General features: G+C 42.6%; 1 protein-coding gene and 1 long non-coding RNA gene across 2 annotated transcripts in view; one reads left to right on the top strand and one right to left on the bottom strand.

The window, feature by feature from the left end:
* Positions 1 to 3338: 3338 nt before the first annotated feature.
* Positions 3339 to 23746, bottom strand: LOC119657296. Its single transcript, XR_005250124.1, has 4 exons — positions 23593 to 23746; positions 3837 to 3999; positions 3543 to 3778; positions 3339 to 3465 (listed from the first exon to the last, which is right to left on the bottom strand). It is a non-coding gene; the product is annotated as an uncharacterized LOC119657296 (long non-coding RNA).
* The window catches only part of LOC119657294 (xaa-Pro aminopeptidase ApepP-like), a 40941-nt gene continuing 38568 nt past the window's right edge, over positions 23600 to 25972 (top strand). The window contains exon 1 of the mRNA XM_038064140.1: positions 23600 to 24089. Coding sequence (XP_037920068.1) covers positions 24001 to 24089 — 89 coding nt within the window. The 5' untranslated portion in view covers positions 23600 to 24000. The remainder of the gene's footprint in view (positions 24090 to 25972) is intronic.

The following is a 25972-nucleotide window of genomic DNA, read 5'->3' as shown; positions in this document are numbered from 1 at the left end:
GAAGGAAGATTGATATTCTTTCTAGTCGATATCCCGAATTACTGATACCAAGGAATAACATGACAACGAAGTTTCACTTTGATAAGAAGTTTGAAACACGTTGAAGTAACAAGGCAAACTGGGAAAGAGTGGCTGGGACATACAGCTTAAACCAGCAACTGATTACTTGGTAAACTGGCGGATCCCTTACAGCAGAGGGAGCGGAAGCCGGTATCATTGGTCCAATGAAATATGCTACCAATGGGTAGCATATTTCAGGCGGAAATATGCGCCATAGACAAATATGCCTCCTTTAATCTCCAAAGGAACTACAGGTGCATTGCTATTCTCACCAACAGCCAAACAGCGATCAAGGCACTTAAGCCCAACCAGATGAACTCTAAACTGGTATGGGAATGCCTTGAGAGACCAAATGCGCTCGGCTCATCCAACAAGGTCTGGATACTCTGGGTTCCAGGCCATGTTAGTTTGGAAGGCAATGAGGCAATGGACGAACCAGACAAAGAGGGAGCAGGGATGCCTTTACACTTGCCAGAACCCTTCTGTGGAATCGGAAACGGTTTCATGGCTATGACACTAAGAAATGAAGAGGAACAGTTGGGGGAACTATACTGAACGAGCCTACCAGGACTGGATCAGTCCATATTGCGGGATACAAACCATATACACCATATACATATTGTCCTCAGAGGGAGAAGCAAGTAAATGGCATATTTTACGCTTAAAGCTAGACAGGGACATAGAGTCAAAAGACCCAAGCTGTAGGGCATTCTAGGACCGGCAAAACCTCGGGATCGGAGAGTGAAAGTAAATCTCGATTGCTTAAACCTCACCAAAAAGAAAATGTCGGTTAAACTCTCCTGTCTGCATGTTCTGTCCTGAGTGTGATGAAACCTCTATACACGTTCTGGGACAGTGTACGGCACTTGTGCAAAGTAGGTCGAGACATCTGGTGGAACACTTAATACCAGATGCAAAGCTCAAAGATCTGGAAGTAGGGAATATACTAAAATTCCTGACGGTTATAGGCTTGCTTGAGATACTATGATTAATAGATAACCTATGAGAGAGTACAATAGTTCTTTAAGGACGCGGTACGACTTTCCCTTCACAAAATAATAATGAATGAATAATAAAAATGTCCGAAGTTCGTTCGATCGAAAGGAACTAAAACAAGCAACCAACGCCCTGGACGCCCTTCTTTGAAAAGGAAAAGCAAATTGAGTGCAGCGTATATAGACAAGTTGTTGAAATATTACGGAAATGCAATTAGAAGCCTATTACCACCGTGCCTTAACTGACAATGACCCTCAGCATTTTTACTGCCCGCAGGTGAAACTTCATGTTGTAGCTTGCAGCAGGCTATGGTAAAAAATGAAGAATACAAACACAAGGATGTCCTTCCCTTTGAAGTTATAGCTACAATCAACGTATCTAGAAGGACCTAACAAGAGACGAGTTGCTGACAAGATGTGTAGGAGCCTCTAATCAAAATACAATTGAAAGTTTCAACAGCATTATTTGGTAAATTGCACAGTACTGTTCAATAGCAAAGTGGTAGTTGAAACTGCTTACAATACTGCTGTTTGCCTGTTCAATGTAGAGCACTTCCCTCTCTTGAAGATCATGGAAGAGTTAGGTGTGACTACAGAAAGCCAATGTTTCAGTGCAATGGGAGAAACCCAGAAGGGATTGCAAAGCCAGAAACCCACGGAATAGCTGCAACGAAAGAAGCGAGGATCTCCCTCTGAGAAGCCAGGAGAAGATCCCAGCCCAAGAAGCCATCGAAGATAATGGAGTACTGTATGACCCGGGAATTGATTCTAACTAGTAAGAATCGTTTTTATGCAAGTTTTCAGAAAGAATTCTCTCTTGTTGTCCATTTTTCTCAAAATGGCGTTTTTTAAAGCGGCGGACGCGCAATTTAATGCGGGTCTATTTTAACAATAAATACCTAATTTGTCAATTTTAGCCTTGATTTACTTCCGAAAATAGACCTCATTTAGACCCTGCTACGCTGTATTCACCCCTTCATTGAGAGACATTTGAAAACCTGCCTGTATGACATTCCATTAAAAAATTCATTTCGTTGTCGATCGTTCATCGTGAATTCATAAATTGTTTGGAACCAACGGGATGAACTACATTCTTGTGAAGGTGTTTTCAGATTTGCTTCCGGAGTTGCGGAATTGGTTGCTAATGAATCGTGTATTGTTCCGATCGATTGAACTAACAAGTCGGGAAACCGGAAGCTGGACGCTTCAGGTACGAAAGGTTTTGTGTATTTCTTATCCACTTTCGGGTGATATTGACATTCACAGTCTTCAATTTTCAAAGAAGCAACAATTTTGACGTATTATAACTTTGTTAGTAATAGTACGATTTCCACCAAACTTGGTAAGATCATGTTCTAGATTATAACCTACATCACTGCAAAATTGGTGGTGCTAGGATGAACTTAAAGGAGGTTTCCAGTGAATTATAAAAAAAATATAGTAGCATACTATCATATTATTAACTTTATTTGAACAGATATCGGTATGGAAGGTATTTCGCAGGCCAGACATCATTTCCTAATTTTTCTCAAATTTTTCGGTTGAGTAGTCTCTGAAAATGGCCCCCTTAAAGAAATCATCACTTTCAACCCCCGCATCAATTCGGATCGAAATGAACAATGAATGAATGCTGAAATTAAAATTTGATTGTATGTGATTTGTCGTTTTTATGCGATTGATGATATATTATCGAAGTGTTTTGGATCGCGCTAGTCAAGAAGGAATGGGTGATACAAGCCGGTATTAAATATTATTAAAAGCCGGTAATAAATATTAAAACAGAAAGAAGTCTGCGTTCGTGATTTTTTCAAGTGAATCGTATAATTTTATTGATCGATTCACCTGCTGCCAAGTTAAAAACAAATTCTTTTCTGGGCCATATGTACGATTTTCTTTCGAAAATAACGTGTGGCGAACAGAAAGGTTCGGCGATTAAATAATTTTCAAAAGACTATCGAAAGGCACGAGAATAGACATCTGAACATTTTTAGATCAATTTTAATTTTATCTAAGCTGGGAAACGCTCAGAGAAATCAAGATTTGTTTTGATACTCATCGCAGGTCATCAATTATGAAGCATTTTTGTATAGTATTTTTGCTTGCTATGTTATTGTCTCCTCAATAATTTTAATACAAACTAGTTACCATACTCATTTGTTCATTTATTTTATTTATTTATTTATTTATTTACGAATTTATTTTATATATATTTTTTTATGATTTCGCTCCCTCTCATCCTCAGCCCACGCTGCGCTACTGCTTCATATATAAATATCTTTTTTGAGAATTGTGGGGTCCTAAGTCAACGACAACGATTCCATTTGTAGGCATTCAATGTTTCGGTATTTTGCGTAGCCTGGATAATGCGCTTTGGGACAATAACTGACTTCAAAGAAAGCAATGTTCACATCTGAAAAAGATACAGAAAATAAATAGGTGCATATCTGTACACATTTAATCTTTTTAGTGTAACTAAATCTATGTTACCTTGTCTGATTATAAGATAAGTTCCCGAATATCTCATTGACGCGGCCGCTGGAAAAAGTCATCGGATAGGAGTGTGTAGGACCTGGTAGAGTGTAGGCTTTTTCAACTGACGAGGATATGTTTCCCTGCTTCTCATGTTTTACGTACAAGCGGATCTGGCGGGGGGTGAACCGAGGACCCCAAGCCATGCTGGAACTGCATACGCCTAGGGCTGTGTGGCCAATCAGGAGCTCGGTCTGTAACATGCGGATTCGGAATGCATTTGGCACCTACACGTTCAAGTAAGACCCTTACCTGGTGGCTAGGCTAGCCAGGGTGGACATTTACGCCGATACTCCTGGACCAAGATATGGACTCAACACACACAAACAACAAGTCGGGAAACCAGAAGCTGAGCGCATCAGGTATGGAAAACTTAATGTTTTTGTTATGGGCGAAACTTTCGATTTGCGTTTAACTATTCATTCATAGCGAAAAAATTAAAATTTCCAAATTCCAAGATATACATAGAGTGAGCAAAATTTAAATCCGGTCACCGTCGTACGAAATACATAATTGTTCAGGAAGCTAGCAAAGGAATTTGTTTGCGTTTTGCTTTTGTTGACAAGAACGTAACGTACAGTCTGGTGGTTACCATGCGAAAAAAAATAAAAAAACCCTTGCTGAGGGCGAATACGAGTGAGAGAAACTCTTTTTCGTATTGATGCACATATTTGCATCTATATTTCCTTCCAACCTTTATGTTAGGTTTCCAGCACGTTTCTAAAGTTTTGTTTAAAACAAATCAGTTTATCGTCTGACTGTCGCACGCATTTTTCTCGGAAACGGTTATACCGATTAACACCAAATTTGGTGGGAAGAAGGGAAAGGGAGGGGGGGCGTATAATTTTTTACCACCAAATATAGTCACGTGAAATATCAAATGAAAGGTCTCGATTAGTACTTTTCAAAACTGGTCTCCGTCTTGATATTTAATTTACAAGGATGGAGGTCGGTGGCTGAAAATTGGTCATCAAAAATTCGAAGCTGCCAGTATATACCACCTAGGTTCCGAAATATTTATGGATGATATTTAATTAATAATAAGAGTATGTTACCAAACTTTTTGATAATTGATCCCAACCCATGAAATATAGGCTATATTAGAGAGCATGATCCTACCAAGTTTGGTGGAAATTGCACTATTGTAACAAAGTTATAGTATGTCAGAATTGTCTCTTCAATGCAAATTTTAAGACTTTGAATACCAAGTCCTTTCATTTGATACCCCAAATAGCAACATTCAATGAAAAAAAAAATGTTGCACACCTCTTTTAAGTTTATAAGGACCCTCTTTTGAGTGTAATGTATAGCAACGTAACTCACGGCATTCGTGAGAGTTCAAGGTTCACACCATTCTACCGAATTGTCAATAGATGTAGCCAATTCTGAGAAAAGTGCGTATGACTGGCAGACAACTATATAGACAGACCTTTGAGGAGTCGCCAGAACTTCTATCAAACGCGGCTTTAGGTAGCAGATACGGGCAAGTCTATTGTTGTGTAAATATGTATTCATCCACTTCCTTTCTAACTGTGCTTGGGTACATGTTTGCTCATCTCTGGTGCGTGGACCAATATTTAGAAGGAAGTGATAGCCAGAATATTAAACTACCATGGAAGATGTGAGAAAGAGGAAACTTACGGTGATGGCGCTCGGAACCCCAGTACCGGAAGCTTTTGGGAGTGAGCAAGCGGGCTTTCGGTGTCGATTTCCCTTAACCGCAGTGCGTTGTGGTGGGCAACTTGGCCATCGTCGCATCTAACGCTACAAGTGTTCTAGATTTTGGAAAGGAGGCGTTCAAACGGTACTTTGCTTCACTTTATCGTGGACAACGGCAACAAATAGGAAGATTAAGAAGATTAATTCCAAGCAGATCCCTGGACGACAAAAACGGTAACAACACCCAATGCATGCGTTCAAGAGGAGCGACAACTGGAGGCACCCCAGATCTAAGAAAACAAAGACAAAATCGTAAAAGATAAAGCGGAGGGAAGGCCAATAATGACAAAGGTGAAGAACTATTTAAAAATAGTAATCCGGTTGGCACTAGAAGAAAACAGAGGCCTGATTTCGGAGGAATTACGCTTCTTACAGTTACATGCAAAAATGTTTGGGCTGTCCGAGTTTACCAAGGAAAAACACAACGTCCACCGAACCTTAAAAAATGTAGTGAGAGCTATTATAGTGTTCTACAACAAATTGCAGCAGGAAGAACGAAATTCCAAGGACAAGTCGAAACCTGCTATCCCGACAGTGTCACAGGCGACCCGAATAACACCTAATCATATTCCCACCAAGTTCCTACCAAACAAGAGCGTTCAGGAAAAATATATAGATCCTCAGGGAAATCAGCAGCCACCTAAGAGGAAAAAGATTAATATGCCTTTTCCGAAAAACGTAACTAAAAGTACAGAAGGGAGAAGACAGGTCCCCAAGTGCTCCGACAATCGAATCGGCAAAATCCAAAAGGAACGAAAACGGTGAGCGGACCAAGGTCATTAACAAAACCGGGAAGGAGGAACCAAAAGTGTGGTCAAAGGGTAGTATAGATCTCAGGACGAAACGTGGATTGGTACCCAAGGTGGAGCATAAAACCTGGGAAATGCCTGCTGAACCAACACCAACAGCTCTACTACCAAACCCTATCCCCACCTCCACGTGATGACCGCTGGGAGCTCTTTCTTAACGAAAAGCTGCAGACGGAGAAGGATGAAGGCGAGTCTTCCGCGCCTAAAAACGGGACAAATTATACCAACTGGTCCTCCAGGTTGGGGGTTGGGTAGGGCTGACAACCCTACACGGAAAACAACTTGTTACGACGGACGGACGGACGGATTTTAAAACGACGGACCTGGTAACGACAACGGAATAACGATTTGCGCATTTTCTCATGGAACGTGCGCTTCCTGTACAGAGATGAAGCTGATGTGCAGCTAGCCGATACCCTGTCCCAATATAGGCCTGATGTAACAGCGTTACAAGAGATGCGATGGACAGGGACCGGTTTCCTGGAGAAGAGACACTACACCATATATTATAGCGGTCATCCAGTAAACCATGTGCTCGGAGTAAGTTTCTTAGCCAGCCAAAAAATGAAACCTGCTGTTATCGGCTTTGAAAACATAAGCGAACGGCTATGCACTCTGCGCTTGCGAGGCAAGTTTAGAAATATAAGCCTCATAAACGTTCACGCCCCTACAGAGGAGACTGCAGAGGCGGAGAAGGATACCTTCTACGAGGCAGTAGAACGAACCCTCGAAGCCTGTCCCAGATATGATATCAAAATCATACTTGGGGATTTTAACAGCCAAGTAGGGAAGGAGCCCCTATTCAGGCGATACGTTGGCTCCCATAGTTTATACGAAAAAAACAAATGATAACGGACTGCGGACTATTCAATTAGCAGGGTCACACGAAATGGTTGTTGAAAGTACCTGGTTTGCTTGGAAAGCGCACAAACATACGTGGGCCTCTCCAGACGGGACCACTTTAAACCAAATTGACCACGTGTTGATCGAACGCCCCCACCTCTCAGCCTTGATGAATGTCAGAACATATAGGGCGGCCAATATAGACTCGGATCATTATCTCGTTGGCATGGTTCTCCGAGCTCGAATAACAATACCACCTAGAATTCCCTCTGACAATCAGGTGAGAGTGAACACTGAAGCCATCCACAACACAACCCTCCGCGACACCTATAAGAGGGAAATGGATGCCGCAATAACCGCACTCAACAGAGGACCTGGAGATGAAGCATCAACAAATGATCTTCACAATCACCTGAAGAACGTTATCATGGATACGGCCACAAACATACTTGGCCCCAGCCGCAAAAGGAGTCGGAACGGATGGTTTGACGATGAATGTAAGCTAGCAACGGAACGGAAGAATGCCGCATACCGAGTAATATTGCATTCTCAAAGAAGGCGGGCACGCGCAGAGACTTATCACGAACTCTGTCGAGCGGAGAAGCGACTTCACAGACGGAAAAAGGAAGCCTGGAGAACCAACAAGTCTGTGACCTAGAAAAGTACTGGGAGCAACCGCACCAGGCGCGGAGGTTTTACCAACAAGTCAGCAGGATGAAGCCTTATACACCTCGATGCTCATCCTGCCGAGACAAAGAGGAAAATTTGATTTCCGACAGAATGGGCATATTAGAGCGATGGGTTGATTACTTTGATGAGCTACTGAACAACCAGAACATCAGCGAGTTGGAGGTCCCGCCAACTGAAGACGACGAACAAATACTGCCACCACCAAGTTTAGGAGAAACAGTCCGTGCAATTCATCGGCTAAAAAATCATAAGTCGCCAGGAGCCGATGGAATTACAGCCGAATTGGTTAAACATGGAGACGACCAGTTACACCAAGTGGTTCATCAACTTGTGCTCAAGGCATGGGGCAGCGAATCAATGCCTGACGATTGGCAGCGAGGCATTATCTGTCTCATACATAAAAAGGGAGATATCACACAGTGCAGCAATTATAGAGGTATCACGTTGCTGAGTACCATCTATAAGATATTCTCCACTATCTTGCTAGGCCGGATAGCCCCATACGCCCACAACATCCCGACGAAATTAATAAGACTGACTAGGCTGACCCTGACCAATGTGCGAGGCCACATAAAAGCAACAGGACCACTCTCAGGAACATTCGACATCAACAACGGTCAACGACAAGGGGATGCCCTATCATGCGTCCTCTTTAACCTGGGCCTCGAGAAAGTGATCCGTGATGCCGAGGTAAATGCAAGAGGTACGATCCTCTTCAAGTCCACCCAACTACTGGCCTATGTTGACTATATCGACATCATGGGAAGAGCCACCCGAGACGTACAAAATACCTTCATCCAGATCGAGCAGGCGACGCGAGATCTTGGACTACACATCAATGAAGGCAAGACAAAATATATGGTGGCAACGTCAGCACTGAAGACGAATTAACCAACAACTTCAAACCGCACTGGTCAAACACGAAGAAGAATAAGGATAGGAGAATACAACTTTGAGACCGTTGACAATTTCTCCTATCTAGGGTCGAAAATCACAACCGATAACAGCTACGATGATGAAATCCGCGCACGGTTGTTGTCAGCCAACAGAGCCTATTTCAGCTTACAAGGACTGTTCCGCTTGAAAGGTCTCACCATAGGGTCAAAGCTCTTACTCTACAATACTATGATCTTGCCAGTCCTCATGTATTCCTCGGAAACTTGGGTTCTTAGCAAGAAAAATTCCGAACTCTTGGCCGCGTTCGAGAGAAGAATCCTCCGAAGAATTGTTGGCCCCCTACATGAGGATGGACGATTCCATAGCCTACACAATGACGAAATCTATGAGCGATACCATGACCGTCCGGTTGTGGATAAAATCCGGCTCAATAGATTACGGTGGGCGGGTCACTTAATCCGTATGGATGAGGATGATCCCACCCGGAAAGTCTATAAGGGCAATATCTATGGTAGAAAAAGAAGACGAGGCAGACCCTGCCTAAGATGGAGCGATGGCGTAAGTCGGGACGCCAGAGAGCTTTTAGGGATATCGAATTGGTGGACCTCGGCGCAAAACCGGGATGTCTGGAGTTCCTTATTAAGGCAGGCCTAGACCGGATACCGGTTGTTGCGCCGTTGGTGATGATGATGAGGAACCAAAAGTGCAAATTTGCCCAGAAACAATTATTATCTACAGCGGAAATATAAGGCAAAAGCTGACCCCGACCTAAAAATCTAAACTTCAACGCCAACAAGATTCGAAGCATCGAGAAGGGTGACCTCATGTTTGAGATGAAAAATCCAGCTTGAGACAAACTGATGATTTTCTATACCAAGCTAAAAACTCACTTGGGGAGAACGTCACAGTACGGGTCCAAAACATGAGGTGTACATACAGTGCAAGGATCCCGATAAAGTAACAAGAACAGTTCAAGTCAGAAGAACTTGCAAAGGAGTCTATTATGAGTTGCCGAAAAGCCTCTGGCAATACTCAAACAGCCACATTGTAAGTTCCAGTGGCGGCAGCGCAGAAGCTATTGGCGGTCGAGAAAATTCGAATCGGCTGGGCTGTCTGCCATCTGTGAGAGCATCAGCTTTGGGTGAGTGAAAATAAACGGGCTAAGTCTGACACTGTCCGAATTCGAGGCACCGCTTGTCAATCTTATCCTCGACACAAGGGACGTAGTTCAGAGGTGATTACAGATGACTTCAATGTCTGGCCCTATGAGTGGGATAGCAGTGGAGCAAATGCAAAGGGCCGCAACCTACTAGATGCTTTTGCGCAGTTGGATATGGTCCTGGCCAAGTAGGTATCGAAAAAGGGAATCTGCCTCTATCTTAGACCTGACCTTTGTTAGCCGTGCACTGCGCGTGGTATGACCTGGTGCGTCAGCAAAGACCACACATACATCGATCACCAGGCGCTCTTCTTTGAACTATGGGTGGAGCCATAGGGCAGGGAACCATGACGCCCGAAACCGAGAAACACGTCAGGCTGGTCTGAAAAAGCTTTTAGTGATCAGACCTGCATAGAGGAGTGGCTACACCAACCTAATAAAGCAGCCGCCTCTACGGAAAGAGCTGTCCATGTGGCCCAATGGTTCACCAAAGGATGTAACGCGTCCATGCCTAGGAGATGCTCATTCACCAGTAGCAGACCGAATTACTGGTGGAATAGTAAACTGGCTAACTTTCGATCAGCCTGCCACCGACCCAGAAGAGCGGCTCAAAAGGCGGGAAAAGGGCGCCTATAAACAAACCCAGACTGAACATGTTCGGTAAGTTGTTCGAAACGTGCATGTCTGAGTGGATATTTCCTGCGGCATGGAAGCGGGGCAAATTATTACTACTGCCAAAGGCAGGTAAGTCTCCAGGTGAGCCAACCTCATGCAGACCTATATGTCTTCTGGACACTGTGGGGAAAATGGTAAAGCGAGTAATCTAGAATAAATTACTCCCGATTGTTGAAAGCCAAGGAGGTTTCGTAGATCGCCAGTGTGAGTTCCATAAAGCCAAATTAACCATTACTACCATCAAATCGGTTACTGGCTTGCCCGAAGATGCTATTCACGGAAAGGGTAGTGCCAGCTAATATTGCTCGGAACTTAATACGGGAGTCCTTCGCGAAGGCGAAGGAACGGAGGCCCTGGTATGACACTGATAACCGAGCGAATGAGTAAGTTGTCTCCGCGAGTGCTCCACAGCCGTCGAACATCATGTTCAGCGATGTTCATAATCTTCGCCTTTCGGAAGAAGCCACGGTGGTGGCTTGCGCAGACGATATTGCGCTGGTTCTCTAGACGTTGCTGAGTTATACTCATGCGAAGCGATCAATGCTGTTAGAGGTAAGCTAGAGAGTTCTGACGCGTGTTGAGGGAAAAACAGAAGCGCTCCTCACCAAGAAGTACCGTAAAATAAATTATTCCAGGATTCAAAATGGGAATCAAATCATTAGTTCCAAGCCTGCCATCAAATACTTGCGAGTAATGATAGACGAGAAGCTCAGCTATAAGAAACACGTGTAGTATGCTTGCGGCAAACATCCACTAAAAGTATAGCCCTGGCAAGGATGATGGGCAACGGTATGTTTTCCGATAGCTAGAGTAGTTAGCTCGATCCTACTCTATGCAGCTCCAGTTTGGGAAAAGGCATTGCAGCTCACATTTAACGCTAACAAACTGAGTCAGTTCTACAGAAGAGCAGCCCTAAAGGTGGCAAGAGCGTTCGAAACGATCGGGAAAGGGTCGGTGGATACGCAGGCGCATCGCTACCATCAAAGCACAGTTAGAGAGGCGAGAAGGTTAAGATTAATTATAACCTTACCCAGCTTTGAAGGCATGAAGATATCGCCAACACCTATACAGGTTTAAACTGAAGACCTCACCCAATTATCCAAACTTCGTATTCTTCCACTGTCCAAGATTTGTGAAGAAGGAAGAACCTAAAGAAAACTCTAGGAAAATTGCTAGTACCAGAAAATCTGGTGCGGAGAATGCTAGCATATCAGGATGATTGGGATGCGATCTACTCCACAATCGAATTCATCCACATTAAACTGCGAAAAGCAAAGGAAATGAGAAAAGGCCGGTTACGTACGTCACGAATAGAAGAAAAGAGATCAAGCTAGAATGAACTCCGCGCGTGGTATAATACATTATGATGATTTTGCGGGGCAAGAGGGAGTCGGGGTGGTGTTAGTGAGTAAAAATCGCGCATACTGATGTGTCCAGGCCAGTGGTATTTGAAGTTTTCCATCTCCGTAAAAAAAAGATAGGCAAGCAGAGAGACATTGAACAGACTTTAAGCTTTTGTTTTGCACAAAGCCTTAAAATGAGTTGGAGCTAGCTTACATATAGGACTTCATAATTTCACCAGTATGTAAATTTTTCTTGTTAATTATGGTATCAGAGTCTTATTTCCTTGGCTTAAGATGCAGTCAATTCGTGCCACTCTAAATTTTAGCCGATTTTGAGGTTGGGTAGTTTCCTATCTCACTTTAAGTGAGCATATTTTGATCCCTTATTCGCGTATTTTGCATTCAATGCCAAAGCTAAGTCTGTTTGTGAAAGTGTTAATTGAGAGCTTTCATTTGATACCCTACATGACTATATTCGGTAAACAATTCCGCCGAAGAAGGCAGGGAGTAAAATACGTATACGGAGAATAAACGGAACATGATTGACAGCAAAAGAAATTGGAATTTATTTATTTGTTCGGACATGAATTCTGTCAATGTAAACACGCCGGGCGCAACATGCAATACTATCGGTAAAAAACATTTTTACCTCACCCCTTTGCACTCTACTATACTCTCCCCTTTAAACTCTATGTAAATTATTGTCACTCACTGTGGGGGGAAATCAGAAGCTGGACGCTTCAGGTATGAAAGGTTTTGTGTATTTCTTAGTACGTAATACGTAATATATCCATATATTATGTGAGAATATCCACTATCGGGTGATATTGACATTCATAGTCTTCAATTTTCAAAGAAGCAACAATTTTGACGTATTATAACTTTGTTAGTGATAGTGGGATTTCCACCAAACTTGGCAAGATCATGCTCCACACTATAGCCTACATCACTGCACTGCTTCGTGGTACTAGGATGAACTTAAGGTTGGTTTCCAGCCAATTACAAAAAATGATAGTAATATACTATTATTAACTTTATTTGAACAGATATCGGTATGGAAGGTATTTTGGAGCCCAGACACCATACAGTGGCAGCCTCCTAATTTTTTTCAAATTTTTGGGTTTGGTAGTTTCTGAGAATGACCCCCTTAAAGAAATGATCACTTTCAGCCCCCCCCCCCCCCCCACGCTCCCCATCTTTCCAACAAATGTCAAAACTAACACCGGCTTCGAAAAGTACTAACCGAGACCTTTAATTTGATACCCCACATGACTGTATTTGATGAAAAAAATTTCTACACCCCTTAAATTCACTGTATGTGTGAGTGTTCACAGTTCCCACCTTTGTACCAAATTTGGTGTCAATCGCTATAACCGTCTCAGAAAAAAATGCGTGTGACAGACAGACAGCATTGCGCTCGCACGTGATTATTACCCTGATTTGACTCAGATACTCATTGGCAAAGTGAGTCGACTGGTATCTGATATCCAGTCACAATACAAATCCCCCTGCCACCAGTGCGAAACAGCCTAGCGCTCAAACCACTGAGCCACCGGTACTGGCTGGGTGTACCGGTGGCTCAATGGTTAGCTGAAGCCTAATTTGCAAAATCATCCAAAATTAGTTTCATATCAACAAATAGCGGCGCACTCTAGCTGATGTTAAAAGAAAATTAGAAATGTCCCATAATGCGTTTTGAAGTATAAAGAAGACACTTTGCATAAAAGAAAATAGAGACTTTTATACGACATAGAGTCTATGTTTCAATTTTAAAGTCCAGTAATATTAGAATGTAGAAGCTTGCGAACTTCATATGTATATATTGGTGTATATTGAAATTTCTTGGACTCAGCCGGAGTGATATCCTGGCATTGGAGTCTCAAACAGTTGAAATACTTCGACTATCCATCTATTCCGCCATGCAGAGGAAGAAACGTTAAACTGGATCTAATATAGCTAGAACTTCAACTTCACACTTTTGAGGTTAATTTGCAGACACTAATGGGAGATAACATATGGATATAACAAACGAATGAACATCCTCATATGAGTCCTTCACCCGCAACAATCACTTCCGAACTAGCGCTGAAAAGCATTCTCATTGCTTCAAAGTGTTACTTACATCTGATTTATGAAAACATCAATGACGAGCCCTCAATTTGCTTTATCACTGCCGTAAACATATCAATTCCAACCTCCCCATGTGTGTCACTTTGTCAATAGGTGAAGAGAAATCCTATCTAAGTATTATCTAACACGTGGAGTTCATATAAAAGAATTTAACCAGGAAGCAACATCCAATCGTATTTATAGCATTTGTGAATTTAATTGTGAGATCACAGCCAATTGTGCAGCCACGCATATTCCTCGACTCCAATAATGGGTCGTTTGCTCAATTGCCATGATCTTGACCGTAACCGCAGGCGCAGCTCGTTGTAGTAGAGTACTTAAATCCAATTTAGCTGGGTTGATAGTAGGCTAATAGACATGACAGCCGCTGCATGATACAAAGCATGTAAGCCACTATGCATATTACATCGTGTTGCCATTGTTAAAGTATAAACTCATATTTAGATATTTATTTCAGATACCCCCCTTTCAAAACAAAGAAGCAAATAGCTGACTTCAAACAAATCCTATTTGACAATATGACTGAGCAAAAGATAACGCCCTCTGACGAAAAGAAGCCAGTATACCCAATCGATCGTGTATAAGATCCATTTGTAATTCACAGATACTTACAGAGCAATCACAAGAATTCCAACCGATACTATATGCCGTCTTTGTTGATATTTTTATGCCGTTTGACCCTGTCATACGCTCGAATATTTGGAATCCGTTCATAGTAAAAGGTATTTCTGGAAAAAAAAACAAAACTTTTAATGACACACTTCCACAGTGCTGAATCCGATAGGGTCCACGCGTGAAGTTTCCGACTGTCACCACTTTAATTTATTCTTGTCCTCGATATGATTATGGAAGAACCACTCAGGAACAAGGAAACAGGTGTGCAACAGGAATTGACAGTACTTCTGGAAAGCTTTGCTTTTGCTGAGCATATAGGACACTTGTTACTTCAGCCCGTAAGTATCTTGAGTGGACAATGATAACAACAAATGAATCCTTATGACTTGAAATGAAGTCAAGAATCGAATTGCAGGACGCAGACATGTGCATGTAGATGGCTCGGAGATACTCCATGCAAGCAAGGCAACGAATTTGTCCAACAAACGCAGGAGTACGAAGAAGCAGTTGGGACCAGGTTAAGTAGAAGAAATAGAGGAAGTCGCAGCTGTTATCATTCTCTCTTTAGCTTCATATATGAGGTCCATTGTACTGTGCCCTGAAACTGTTCAGATAACTTTTTGCCGAACAGTTCCCAGTTGATGAGAGTGTACAAATTGCTCGTTGAAGAGGATGCAACCAAGGTATCTTCGCCTGAGGACTGAAGTACAGCTGCGTATAATATGATAATTGTACCTCGAGTTTTCCTGTACGGTTTAAAGAGCAGTATCCCTATAAAAGCCCAAGTAAAGTTTTCATCCGATCCCCCCTTGAAGGATAACAAATGTTTTTCAATTCGTCGGAACCCTTCAGATCAGTCTTAAAAGTAGATGATTTAATGCCAAAAGCCGATGATAGTCTCACCATTTTAAAAGTTACTCCGAACGTCTAGCCCTTGTGAGAAATCCATCCAAGTTCTTACCTGTATTACAAGCAATGCTGGAGTATCTTGACACACCGAAAGCAGCCTTGAACCCGATCCGCCTACCATGTTTCGCTAGTCGGCGAAGTTTATTATGTTCATACGTACACAAAACTGGAAATCAAATTTCCAATAGAGCGCGTGGCTGTGCTTATACCGATCGTTTTTAAATCTAAATGAATAGGAACTAGATTTAGGACAGCTTTGAGTGTCGCACACTGTGCAAGCCCCTACGTTCTAGTGGCGCTTAGACCACCGAGCCTTCGGATCTGTGCTACCACCTTCTTAATATCAGCAAAACCAAGTCTTAGACAGACATCAAAATGAGCTTTACTATAAATGTGTAAATCCAGTAAATCCATTGAATGGAATATTGTCTTTAATAATAATAATATTCTTTGGCGCAGCAATCCAATGGAATCAGTGCCTTGAAGTGTGTTAGAGCACTTCATTCAAGACCATAAATATACACTACACAATACAGGAGGAGGTGCAACCTTCCGTACACAGAGTGCTAACCACTAAACTATCTTGGCGATGTTATCTCTTTGAATTTTTTAAAGAAAATGAAGGTGCACTGATCGCTCGAAACCTTTCTACGCACGTGTAGGTGAGTTTGTCGGTTTTAGGAATAAATATCACATTCATCTCCCCTCTAATTAATATATGTTAGCATGCGTGATATATATTCCGAATCTGCAAGCTAAGGGCGGTACTCGTAATACCTCTATCACTAATCGACAGCAACTCAAAGTAAACCATGGCAAGACGTTTGGTGCTCGAACTGCTTTGAAGGAAGGAGAAGAGCCATATCGAATTTTAAAGACTCTCTTAGTTCCTGCAGGAAGATAACTTCCCATCATCTCCCGAAAAGAGCAGAATTTACTGATTAGACGTAAATTTTTGAAATTGAAATGTTCACTGTATATTCCCGGGTCCTTTGAGAATGTAACATTACTCGGTATGCGGCATTCCTTCAACCCGTTGCTAGCTTACATTCATCGTCAAATCATCGGACTTTTTTTGCGATTGGGACCGCTCCTCGCGCACGTACTTCCAATAACCATTTCCTATGATACTGCTAATTGAATAATCTGCAGTCTGTTATCACTGGTGTCCTTATATAAGCTATCGCAGCCAACGTATCGCCAGAATACGGGCTCCGTCCGTACTTAGCTGTTAAAACCTCTTCAGCCTCCTCTGTAGGGGCGAGAACGTTAATGAGACTTATATTTCTAAATGCGTCGCAATCGCGGAGTACATAGTCGTGCGCTTATGTTTTCAACCTACTCCACGCACATGGTTTACTATATGGGCACTATAGTCTATGGTGTAGTGGCTCTTCTCCAGGAAACCGGTTCCTGTCTAGCGCATCTCTTGTAACGCTTTTACATCGGACTTATATTAGGACAGGGCATCGGCAGTATTCGATCTATACACGGAGCGCACGTTCCATAAGAAAATGTGCCAATCGTTATTCCGTTTTCGTCGTTATGTTGTCAATCCTGTGCAAAGCCCATTTTCTGGCTTCGAAACAAGTTGTTTTCCATCTAGGGTTGACAACTTCCAACCTAGAGAACCAGTTGATACAGTGTGTCCCTTGTTTAGGCGCGGAAGACTCGCCTTCAACCTTCTCCGTTTGCACTTTTTCGTTCAGGCTCCCAGCAGTCACCACGTGGAGGTGGAGATAGGCTTTGGGAGTAGAGCTGTTAGTGTTAATTCAGCAAGTGCTTTCCAGCTTTTTATACTCCATTGTGTTTACTAATCCGCCTTTCTCCCTAGGACTTTTACTACCCTTTGACCAGCCTCGACACTACCGCTGGACATAATGCCTGAGCGCAGAGATTATCAAGTATACCTTCGTTTTGAACATAGCAATTTGGCTTATTGTTTATGTATTACCTAGAGCATGTTGTTTCTAAATGGAAAAGTTTTTAAAAGCGATCGCTTTTCGTTTGTCGTCTGTCATCTTTACCGGATTTATACTGAGAGTGACGTTCGTGACGTGCTCGTATAAGTAGCAATAGCCTATGAGCCTATCACTGCCGCCTTAGCAGTGCCGTGTTTCAGGTGTCAGCATGGAATAGCGTGCATTGAACTGGTATTTCTAGATCGCGTTTCTCCAAGCTCGATCGTATACGATGCGCTGAATGCACTTCCCATGGAGAGCAAAAACACACGATTTAAAAAATCAATGATATTGCAGGGAAGGAGGGAAAGTCAACCGTATTTGGGTGCAGCACGAAGAGACAGCAATGAAATGATGAAACACCCGCCAAGATACGGGGCGCCCAAATAAAGAGTAAGCCTCGCTGAATGACACGGCTCCGGGTGCTGGGAAGGAACTCCAGTATCCTGCAGTATTTCTATTCCTGAAAAAAGCCCAGCTAAAATCGCTAGCTCGACACTGTTCAGCCAACCAACGGAAGGCAGGACATTTGCTGAAGTTTTCAGTGAAATCCGGTGCAACATTACGTCCGAAGACAGTAGAGCAGAAATGCCTTCCATACGCAAAACAAAGGAAGGTGGGGTCCTTATTGAATTAGGACCAAAAGATAGGTGGTATGAGGGTGTTAATGCGGATAACACCTAACAATTGTTACAAGACTGTGGACTAACGTTTATAACTTGCCAAAGATTTGACGCGAAAGCTAAAATGCAGTTAGATAGATCAAGGAGCAAAGACTAGCAGCGAAAAAGGAAATTACCTTCTGTGCATGCAACGTGGCCCGTCTATTTTCAGGGCACAACGGGAAAAGGATTTCATATAGCTTACCTAACGCCGAAAGAGACGATGCCGGACTTTCGATGCAACTCGTTGAGGTCACCGTTTTGGGTAAATAGGAGCGAATCCAGGCAGGGGTGACTGGTAGGGCCCTTAAACGGGGCTTGCCTCACCCAGATTCCAGAGGGAAATGGATCCTGGAAGTGATGGCGAGAACCAGGCACGTAGTTTTAAACTGCAGATGCAAGCCGGCGTTCAGGCTCCAAAAAAAGGAGGCGCTCCCATGCGCATGAACGCCGCGAAGATGATCATTGGGAAATTCGTTGAAGGTTTTGGATGAGGCAGAGACACGCTTTTAGAGGGGGAATTTCAGATAAATTTCTAGAATATGGTAGCATACTATTATTAACTTTATTTGAGCAGATATTAGAGTGGGATGTATTCTGAGGTCTAAATTTCATATAGATGCACTATGATAATTTTTTTTTTACAATTTGTTCGGCTGGTTATGTGCGAATGAGACCTGTTTGACTTTTTGCGACTCACATTTTTAGCCTTCACTCCCTTAACTCCCCTTATCACAGTTTCAAAAAGTAGTAATTGAACCTTTTAATTTAATAACCTACATGGCTATATTCCGTAAAAAAAATGTTGTATCCTTCTTTCATATATATGGGAAGCACCTTTACACTCAGTGGAAAACAGCGCCACTGCTATAAAGGGATTCACAGCCCACACGTTCTCACAAAATTTCACGACAATTGCACTCGTCATCATTATGTTCTACCTTATGGTGTCCGGATATCTGAGTGGTTAGAGCACAAGGCAGGCTCACTGGTAGCAGTATGATCGTGATTTGACGTCGGATATCAGTCGACTCAGCTGTGAATGAGTACCTGAGTCAAATCAGGGTAATAATCTCGGGCGAGTGCAATGCTGACCACATTGCCTCCTACAGTTTACTGATGTAGTATACAGTTCTGGTCTTGAATGAAGCGGTCTAACACGCTTCAAGGCCCGGATCCAATATGGACTGTTTCGACAACGATTATTATTATTATGGCCTACATTACTGATTCTAGAGTAAACTTATTTGGGGTTTAGTTTCTAAAAAAAATATATTAATATTCTCTTATCAACCCCTTTTGAGGAGACATCGGTATGGAAGGAATTTCGGGGCTTAAACACAAAATAGTGACAGCTTCACGGCTTCCAAAATTATTTTAGTTATTATTTTTCCGACGGCAGAGAGCATGTAGATACCCCTCTAATTATCACTTTTGAAACGGGCTCCTTCTTTGGAAACTTAACAATCATCCCCCTTCTTCCAGTCTCTGCAAAAGGTCTCGGATTCCCAAGATTCCCGTACAAGTAACTGCAGGTGCAGCGATAAATAGCTCTGCGGGGAAACCGTCAAGCCCAGTGTAAAGCGCATTTTTTATGGTGGCCCAATGCTCTGCACTTTGTCTGCTGTCCGATAGGCAAGGTAGCTTTTCCAGATTCAGCGGTTGATATTGAATTTTGAGGGTCGCGGCTCTCCAACTCTGCGAAAAAGGAATGACGCAACACGCAAGCGAACGTAAGCGATCAACAGATATGCACATCCAGGATGTAACTCCTAAATCTGCTGCTGAATGCAAAGTGATCAATCTTCAAACCACACACCGCCAACCATTATCATTAAGGTGCTTCCCTTCCTTGGCATTCAGATCACCAATCACGATCACAATGTCATCTTTAGAAAACCCCTTCTGAACTGCATGTAATTGCTGGTTGAAAGCATTTTTCTCAGGAGAGCTCGTCTTGCGACAGTCGTTTAAAGTAACGCGACACCGGCTTTCCAGGACACAAAAGCACACTATAGGAAGAGTGAGAGTACAACTCTCCAGAGTCCTATCACCTTACTTCTTAGGTGCAAAATGTCCAGCCAATATAGCTGGAATTCTGGCTCTCGAACTAGAGAAAACGAGCATTCTGGGGGCCCTCGATACCATAGCCAAAGTTTGCAGCCATGAAGTCAGTCCGCAGCCGAGTTGTGGTTGATATTACATAATTTGCACAAATTTCTATCCCTTTTAGTCACCCCCCGCACCGCAAGCAAAGAATATTTTGTGTGTATTTTTGAGCCACAATTCACATATTCCACACTTTGCATCAAAGTTAGAATTGATCCTTTGATACGCCGCAGGACAATATTGACCTCCCTTTCGTATACATGAGGACCCCCTTAAACTCAACGTAGAACGATGTTACTCACTGCATGCAAAGAAGGGGGTACATAGTTCCCAACTTCTCACCAATCTTATCAATAGAAGTAACCATTTCTGGAAAAAGTGCGTACGATAGACAGGCAGTGAACCGATTTTATTAAGATTTTGATTTGCGTAAAACCTTAAAAGTGACCGTGTCCATCCAAGTACTTCTACAATAACGCCATTAACTAATATCAAGTATGAAATAAGTGATACTACGGGACGCAATCAGAATAAACTGAACAGGAGAAACTAAATAGTGATCGAATTAGGAAAGACTAAGGAAATCTGCCAGTATTACTTACATAGCTTCTGTTTGTCCAAAATTTAGTAGAGTAAATTTTAGGAAGTGGGGAAAATACAGTTCTGGAATAATGTTTAACGCAATTTGTTTCTTTTTTTAAGGTTTTGTGTAAACACAAAACACAAAACCTTATTAAAATCGGTTTACTGTCTGTCTGTCTGTTTTTTTTTTGAGGAGGTGGAAATCTTCAAAAGACATTGGTCTGGACACAACATCGTGTGGGATTTTTACCCACTAAAACCACCCCCGACTCCCTCCCTGCCCCGCGGAACCACCATAAGGTAAATATTACATTACGGGGCGGAGTCAGCTCACTCTAGCTTAATCCCATTTTTTCTATACGCGACGCACGTGACCGCGCTTTTCTCCTTTCCTCTGCCTTTCGCAATTTATCTTGAATAGATGCGACCATGGAGTTGACCGCATCCCAATTCTCTTGATGTGCTAGCATTTTCGGCACCAGATTTTCTGGTACCAGCATCTCTCCTAGAGTCTCCTCTAGATTCCTCCTTTCTTCCGCAAATCTCAGACAGTGGAAGAATACATGCTCTGGGTCCTCTGGGACTCCATCACAATTTGGACAGTCGGATGAGGTCTCCAATTTAAACATGTGAAGGTATTGGAGATATCCTCCATGTCCCGTGAGAAACTGGGTGAGATTATAATTAATCTCACCGTGTCGTCTCTCCAACCAGTCCTTGATGGCAGGAATGAGCCTGTGAGTCCACCGACCATTTCCCGAGCGTTCCCACCGCTCTTGCCATCTATTTATGGATCTCTCCCTCTCAGCGTTCTTCATCTGCGATAAGGGAGAGATTGGCTTCGCATGGTATATATTCGCCATCTCATCTGCCAAGATGTCAATCGGCATCATTCCAGAGATGACGAATGCTGCATCATCTGAGACAGTCCTGAATGGCGGAGCATACCCTCAGAGCTGTCCTCCTGTAGACTGCATTCAGTTTACTAGTGTTAACTGACATCCGCAATGCCTCGCTCCAAACTGGGGTCGCATAGAGCATGATTGAGGTCACCACTCTGGCTATAAGCAACCTAGAGGTATGCCGTGGCCCTCCCACGTTCGGCATCATCCTCGCCAGGGCCATACTAGCAGTGGATGATTTATCACCAACATACAGTACGTGCTGCTTATAGCTGAGCTTCCTGTCTATCACCACCCCCAAGTATTTGATGGTCGGCTTGGAAGTGATGATATGATTCCCGATTCTAACACAGGCGTAATTTCTCTTCCGGCGCTTCGTGATGAGGACCGCTTCTGTTTTTTCCTCCGCAAGCGTCAAACCAGAGCTCTCCAACCAGCATTTGACAGCACTGATTGCCTCACTTGAGTATAACTCAGCATCTTCGAGATGCTTTGCGACAACAACCAGCGCTATGTCGTCAGCGTAACCCACCACTGTGGCTTCCTCCGGAAGGGGAAGATTAAGAACATCGTTGTACATGATGTTCCACAGTAGTGGGCCCAACACGGAGCCCTGTGGGACACCCGCGGAAACAACATACGACTGTCTGTCTGTCCATCTGTCTGTCTGTCAGTTTGTCTGTCCGTCTGTCCGTCTGTCCGTCTGTCTGTCCGTCACACGCATTTTTCGCGGAGACGGTTGTAGCAATTGGCACCAAATTTGGTAGAAAGGTGGGAACTGTGAACGCTCATGCATACAGTGAGTTACCTCCTTTTACGTCGAATTTCATTACTTAATTTAATACATGCAAAAGGCGGGTGTAAATTTTTTTTTCAAAAAAATATAGTTGGGGTATCAAATTAAAGGTCTTGGTTAGTACTTTTCGAAGCCGGTCTTAGTTTTGACATTTGTTGGAAAGGTGGGGAGTGTGGGGGGTTGAAATTGATCATTTCCTTAACGAACTCATTCTCAGAAACTACCCAACCGAAAAATTTTAAAAAAATCATGGGGCTGCCACTATATGGTGCCTAGGCTCCGAAATACTCTCTATGCCGATACCTGTTCAAATAAAGTTAATAATAGTACATTAGTATAATTTTTAGTAATTGACAGGAAAGCCCCCCTTACGTTCACTCTAGAATCACAAAATTTTGCAGCAATATAGAGTACAGCATAGAGCATAATCGTGCCAAATTTGGTGAAAATCGCACTATTACTAACAAAGTTATACTAGGTCAAAACTATCGCTCCTCTGCAAATTCAAGACTATGAATGCAATATCACCTGAATGTGGATATTTTCACATAATATATGCATATTTTACGTACTGCATGCTAATGGGACACGCTCAAATCTCATTATAAAAGAAATACACAAAACCTTTCATACCTGAAGCGTCTAGCTTCCGGTTTCCCGACTTGTTTTTTTGCTTTTGTGGATTACAATGATACATACAACCGCGCCGCCGCCAAAGACTCTGACTATCGCGAACTTCTAGGATTATCGAGATTCTACTGTACCCCAATATATCACGCAAACAATAAATCTTTTATAAATGAAGACCAAGTTTATAATATTATGTTTTCTAATATTTCCAATATTACAATGAAAACGATTATTAATGGAGACGCCAAAAGAAAGTGCTTTTCGTGCACCAAAATTCCTTATCGATGTTTCTGGTGTAATTAATACAAAACTACAGCGGCCAACTATACGTTTGTATGAAAACGTACGCCCTCTCCCGTCGCTATTTTATCTGAAAAACAAAGGCGGCTACACCAGTTAATCTAAATACCAGTTTTGCATGCCAAATCAGCCAAACATTACAAGATATGCAATTTCAAGGCCCAGGTATGTGCGTATGTCCGAATCCATGTACAAGTCGCGATCATTGCACCCACTTTATCTCTGACTTATCACACTTAATGACCGAACTAACGTCCATCTCAACCTGCGTACTAACCCTGAAACCGAGCGGCTGCCAATATCACTAATCGGTTAATTATATTATTTTTTTGATAGCTGGATTGAATTAGTCGCCGACACGTACAATCAGTTCATTATTGAGCTCTGCGGGGCTAACTCCACTGTCCACACATCACACTTCGTACACTATCACCTGCTACTACTCGCAGCCCAGTACGTGAAGCGTTTTTTATTCTGTGATGATTCCGCTGTCTACTAATAAAATCGTGCCATCAATTACGGAGCAAATTCATTCTTGGTGTTGATAAAAACATAGCACATCCAATGATTGCGGGTGCAGTAAAGTTCCGAGTGTGACTAAAGTGGTAGCTCTTATATCTGTGCAAAGAGTCCGTGCACGTAGTAAGATAGTGTCCTTAGAAAAAGTTGTCGAGTGTTGCAAAGGATGAGAAGTGCTCCGAGTAAAATGGCTCAAGGAAGACGTGTTCTGCAGTTTTTACTGGCGGTGTCGTGTTTTGCTTCATCCAGTGCAAGGTGCGAAACGAAGTCAACTACTTGGATAAGTTACCTGAGTGCGCTTGGAAAATAGTGCAAGAAGAAAAGTTACTCCCACCGAGCAGCATGTTTGCGAGTCCCTGCATTTAAGCAATTAAAATCATCTTAAAACAGACGAGGGAAATGTGTAATTGCACTGACATTAGGAAATCTCAGATTACGTAATACTCTTCAACCTTTAGAATGAAATTCTGAAATCACAGGCAAGATAAGACTTTGAGCAAAGATAGGAATTAATTGGAAAATAATTATGTGATGCTCACCCGCTCCTCTTCATGAGTGGCAATAATTACATCTACTAAAATCCGTCGCATAAATATCGGAAACAATCCAATTATATTATTATTTGAAAACATGACCAACCCGTGTTTGGTTTATGTCACTTCACCACAACACAAATGTACTCGTATCCGTTGAAGCAGCACACTTTTTGCAAACGAGTATCTACATAATATACCTGTTTATTTTGGGAATCTCTCTGCTTATTCATTTCGTTACAGATCTCCATATTTATAATGTCACGGCTTGATATCATTTCTCACTAACATCACCAGTGAATGCTTTCTAGTATAGTCATCGCATTGCTCTTTGTCACATCATACAAAGGTGGCCATTCATCATCATCAATATTGCTCCTAAATACTGCATCATTTTCACCCATTCGGATTAGGTGACCTACCCACCCGCAGTCTATTGAGCAGGATTTTATAACCCTCTCGTAGGATACCAACAGTTTCATGAAGGATTTTGAGACGCGGCTGAAAGCAAATAATTTCTCTTACTAAGAACCCAAGTCTCCGAAGAATGCACAAGAACTGGATCTTTCATTTTCATAAATAGTAACAGCTTTGATCCTATGATGTGGCGTTTCGAACGAAACGCTCTGTGTAAGAAAACAGCTTGTACTTCTCGAGTTACTCAGCCTAATCTTACCAGTTTTGTTGGGAAAGCGAATTATCCAATGGCCGTGTGAAGCGTTATCCTAGCTATGCTATCAAAGTTGGGTTTAAAGTCGATGAAAATATTGTGCAACTGATGAACATATTCCAAAAGTTTTCCCATTGATCACCACACTACACTAGCACTATTAAATCGCCCATCGGTTGTGCCTTTAGAGCTCCACCCAGTTCCTGGACTTATTCTTGTATTGCGGTTATTATTGTGTTTGTCGCCCTCCAAGCTTCTCCTCAACGATTTTGCGGGGTCCAATAACTACGTTGAGGGCGTCATTTAACCTCCCCCATCCATCTGCCAATTTTGGACAATGGGATGGGAGTTAACATGCTCCCAGTCCTCATGTGTAGCAGCAAATACTACCTATAATCACCATATCCCGTCAGAAACTGTGTTAGATGGTAATTAGATTCTCTGTATCGTTCGCTCGACTCATCACTCAGTCATGGGATTTCTCTGGCATAAATGCGCCTCATTCGCTTCAGGATCCAAAGGGATGGTTCCCACAATGGCATACTGCTTCACACCCTCACCATGTTTGACCAGTATACTGAATTCACCCTATTCCGGCTCACCGCATTGTCGAAAGCACTCTACCAGACAAGGGCCCGTATACCTCTGCAATAAGCAGCCCGCAACCACATTTTGGCCTTCAATCCTTGCTAGAAATGAACTAGCTTTCTGGTGCATACTCCACGTGTCCCTTGAAACTACAAGGGATATAAATCTAGAGACTTGATGGATTTCGAAATGACCCAATTACCCGAATTTTGACAGTAATACGACAGTAACACAATTGATACTAAGCACCTCCACCGCTTTTTCTTCCGCTAGGTCCAGTTTCACCATTTGATGGCATAAATGATTTCACTTCCATAGAGTTCTGGAGAGGGTTCGTAACTACCACC

The sequence above is a fragment of the Hermetia illucens genome, chromosome 5, assembly GCF_905115235.1.
Source record: "Hermetia illucens chromosome 5, iHerIll2.2.curated.20191125, whole genome shotgun sequence".
NCBI classification, from domain to species: Eukaryota; Metazoa; Arthropoda; class Insecta; order Diptera; family Stratiomyidae; genus Hermetia; species Hermetia illucens.
Note: the sequence above shows the minus strand (reverse complement) of the source record. Positions and strands in the feature narration are given on the sequence as shown.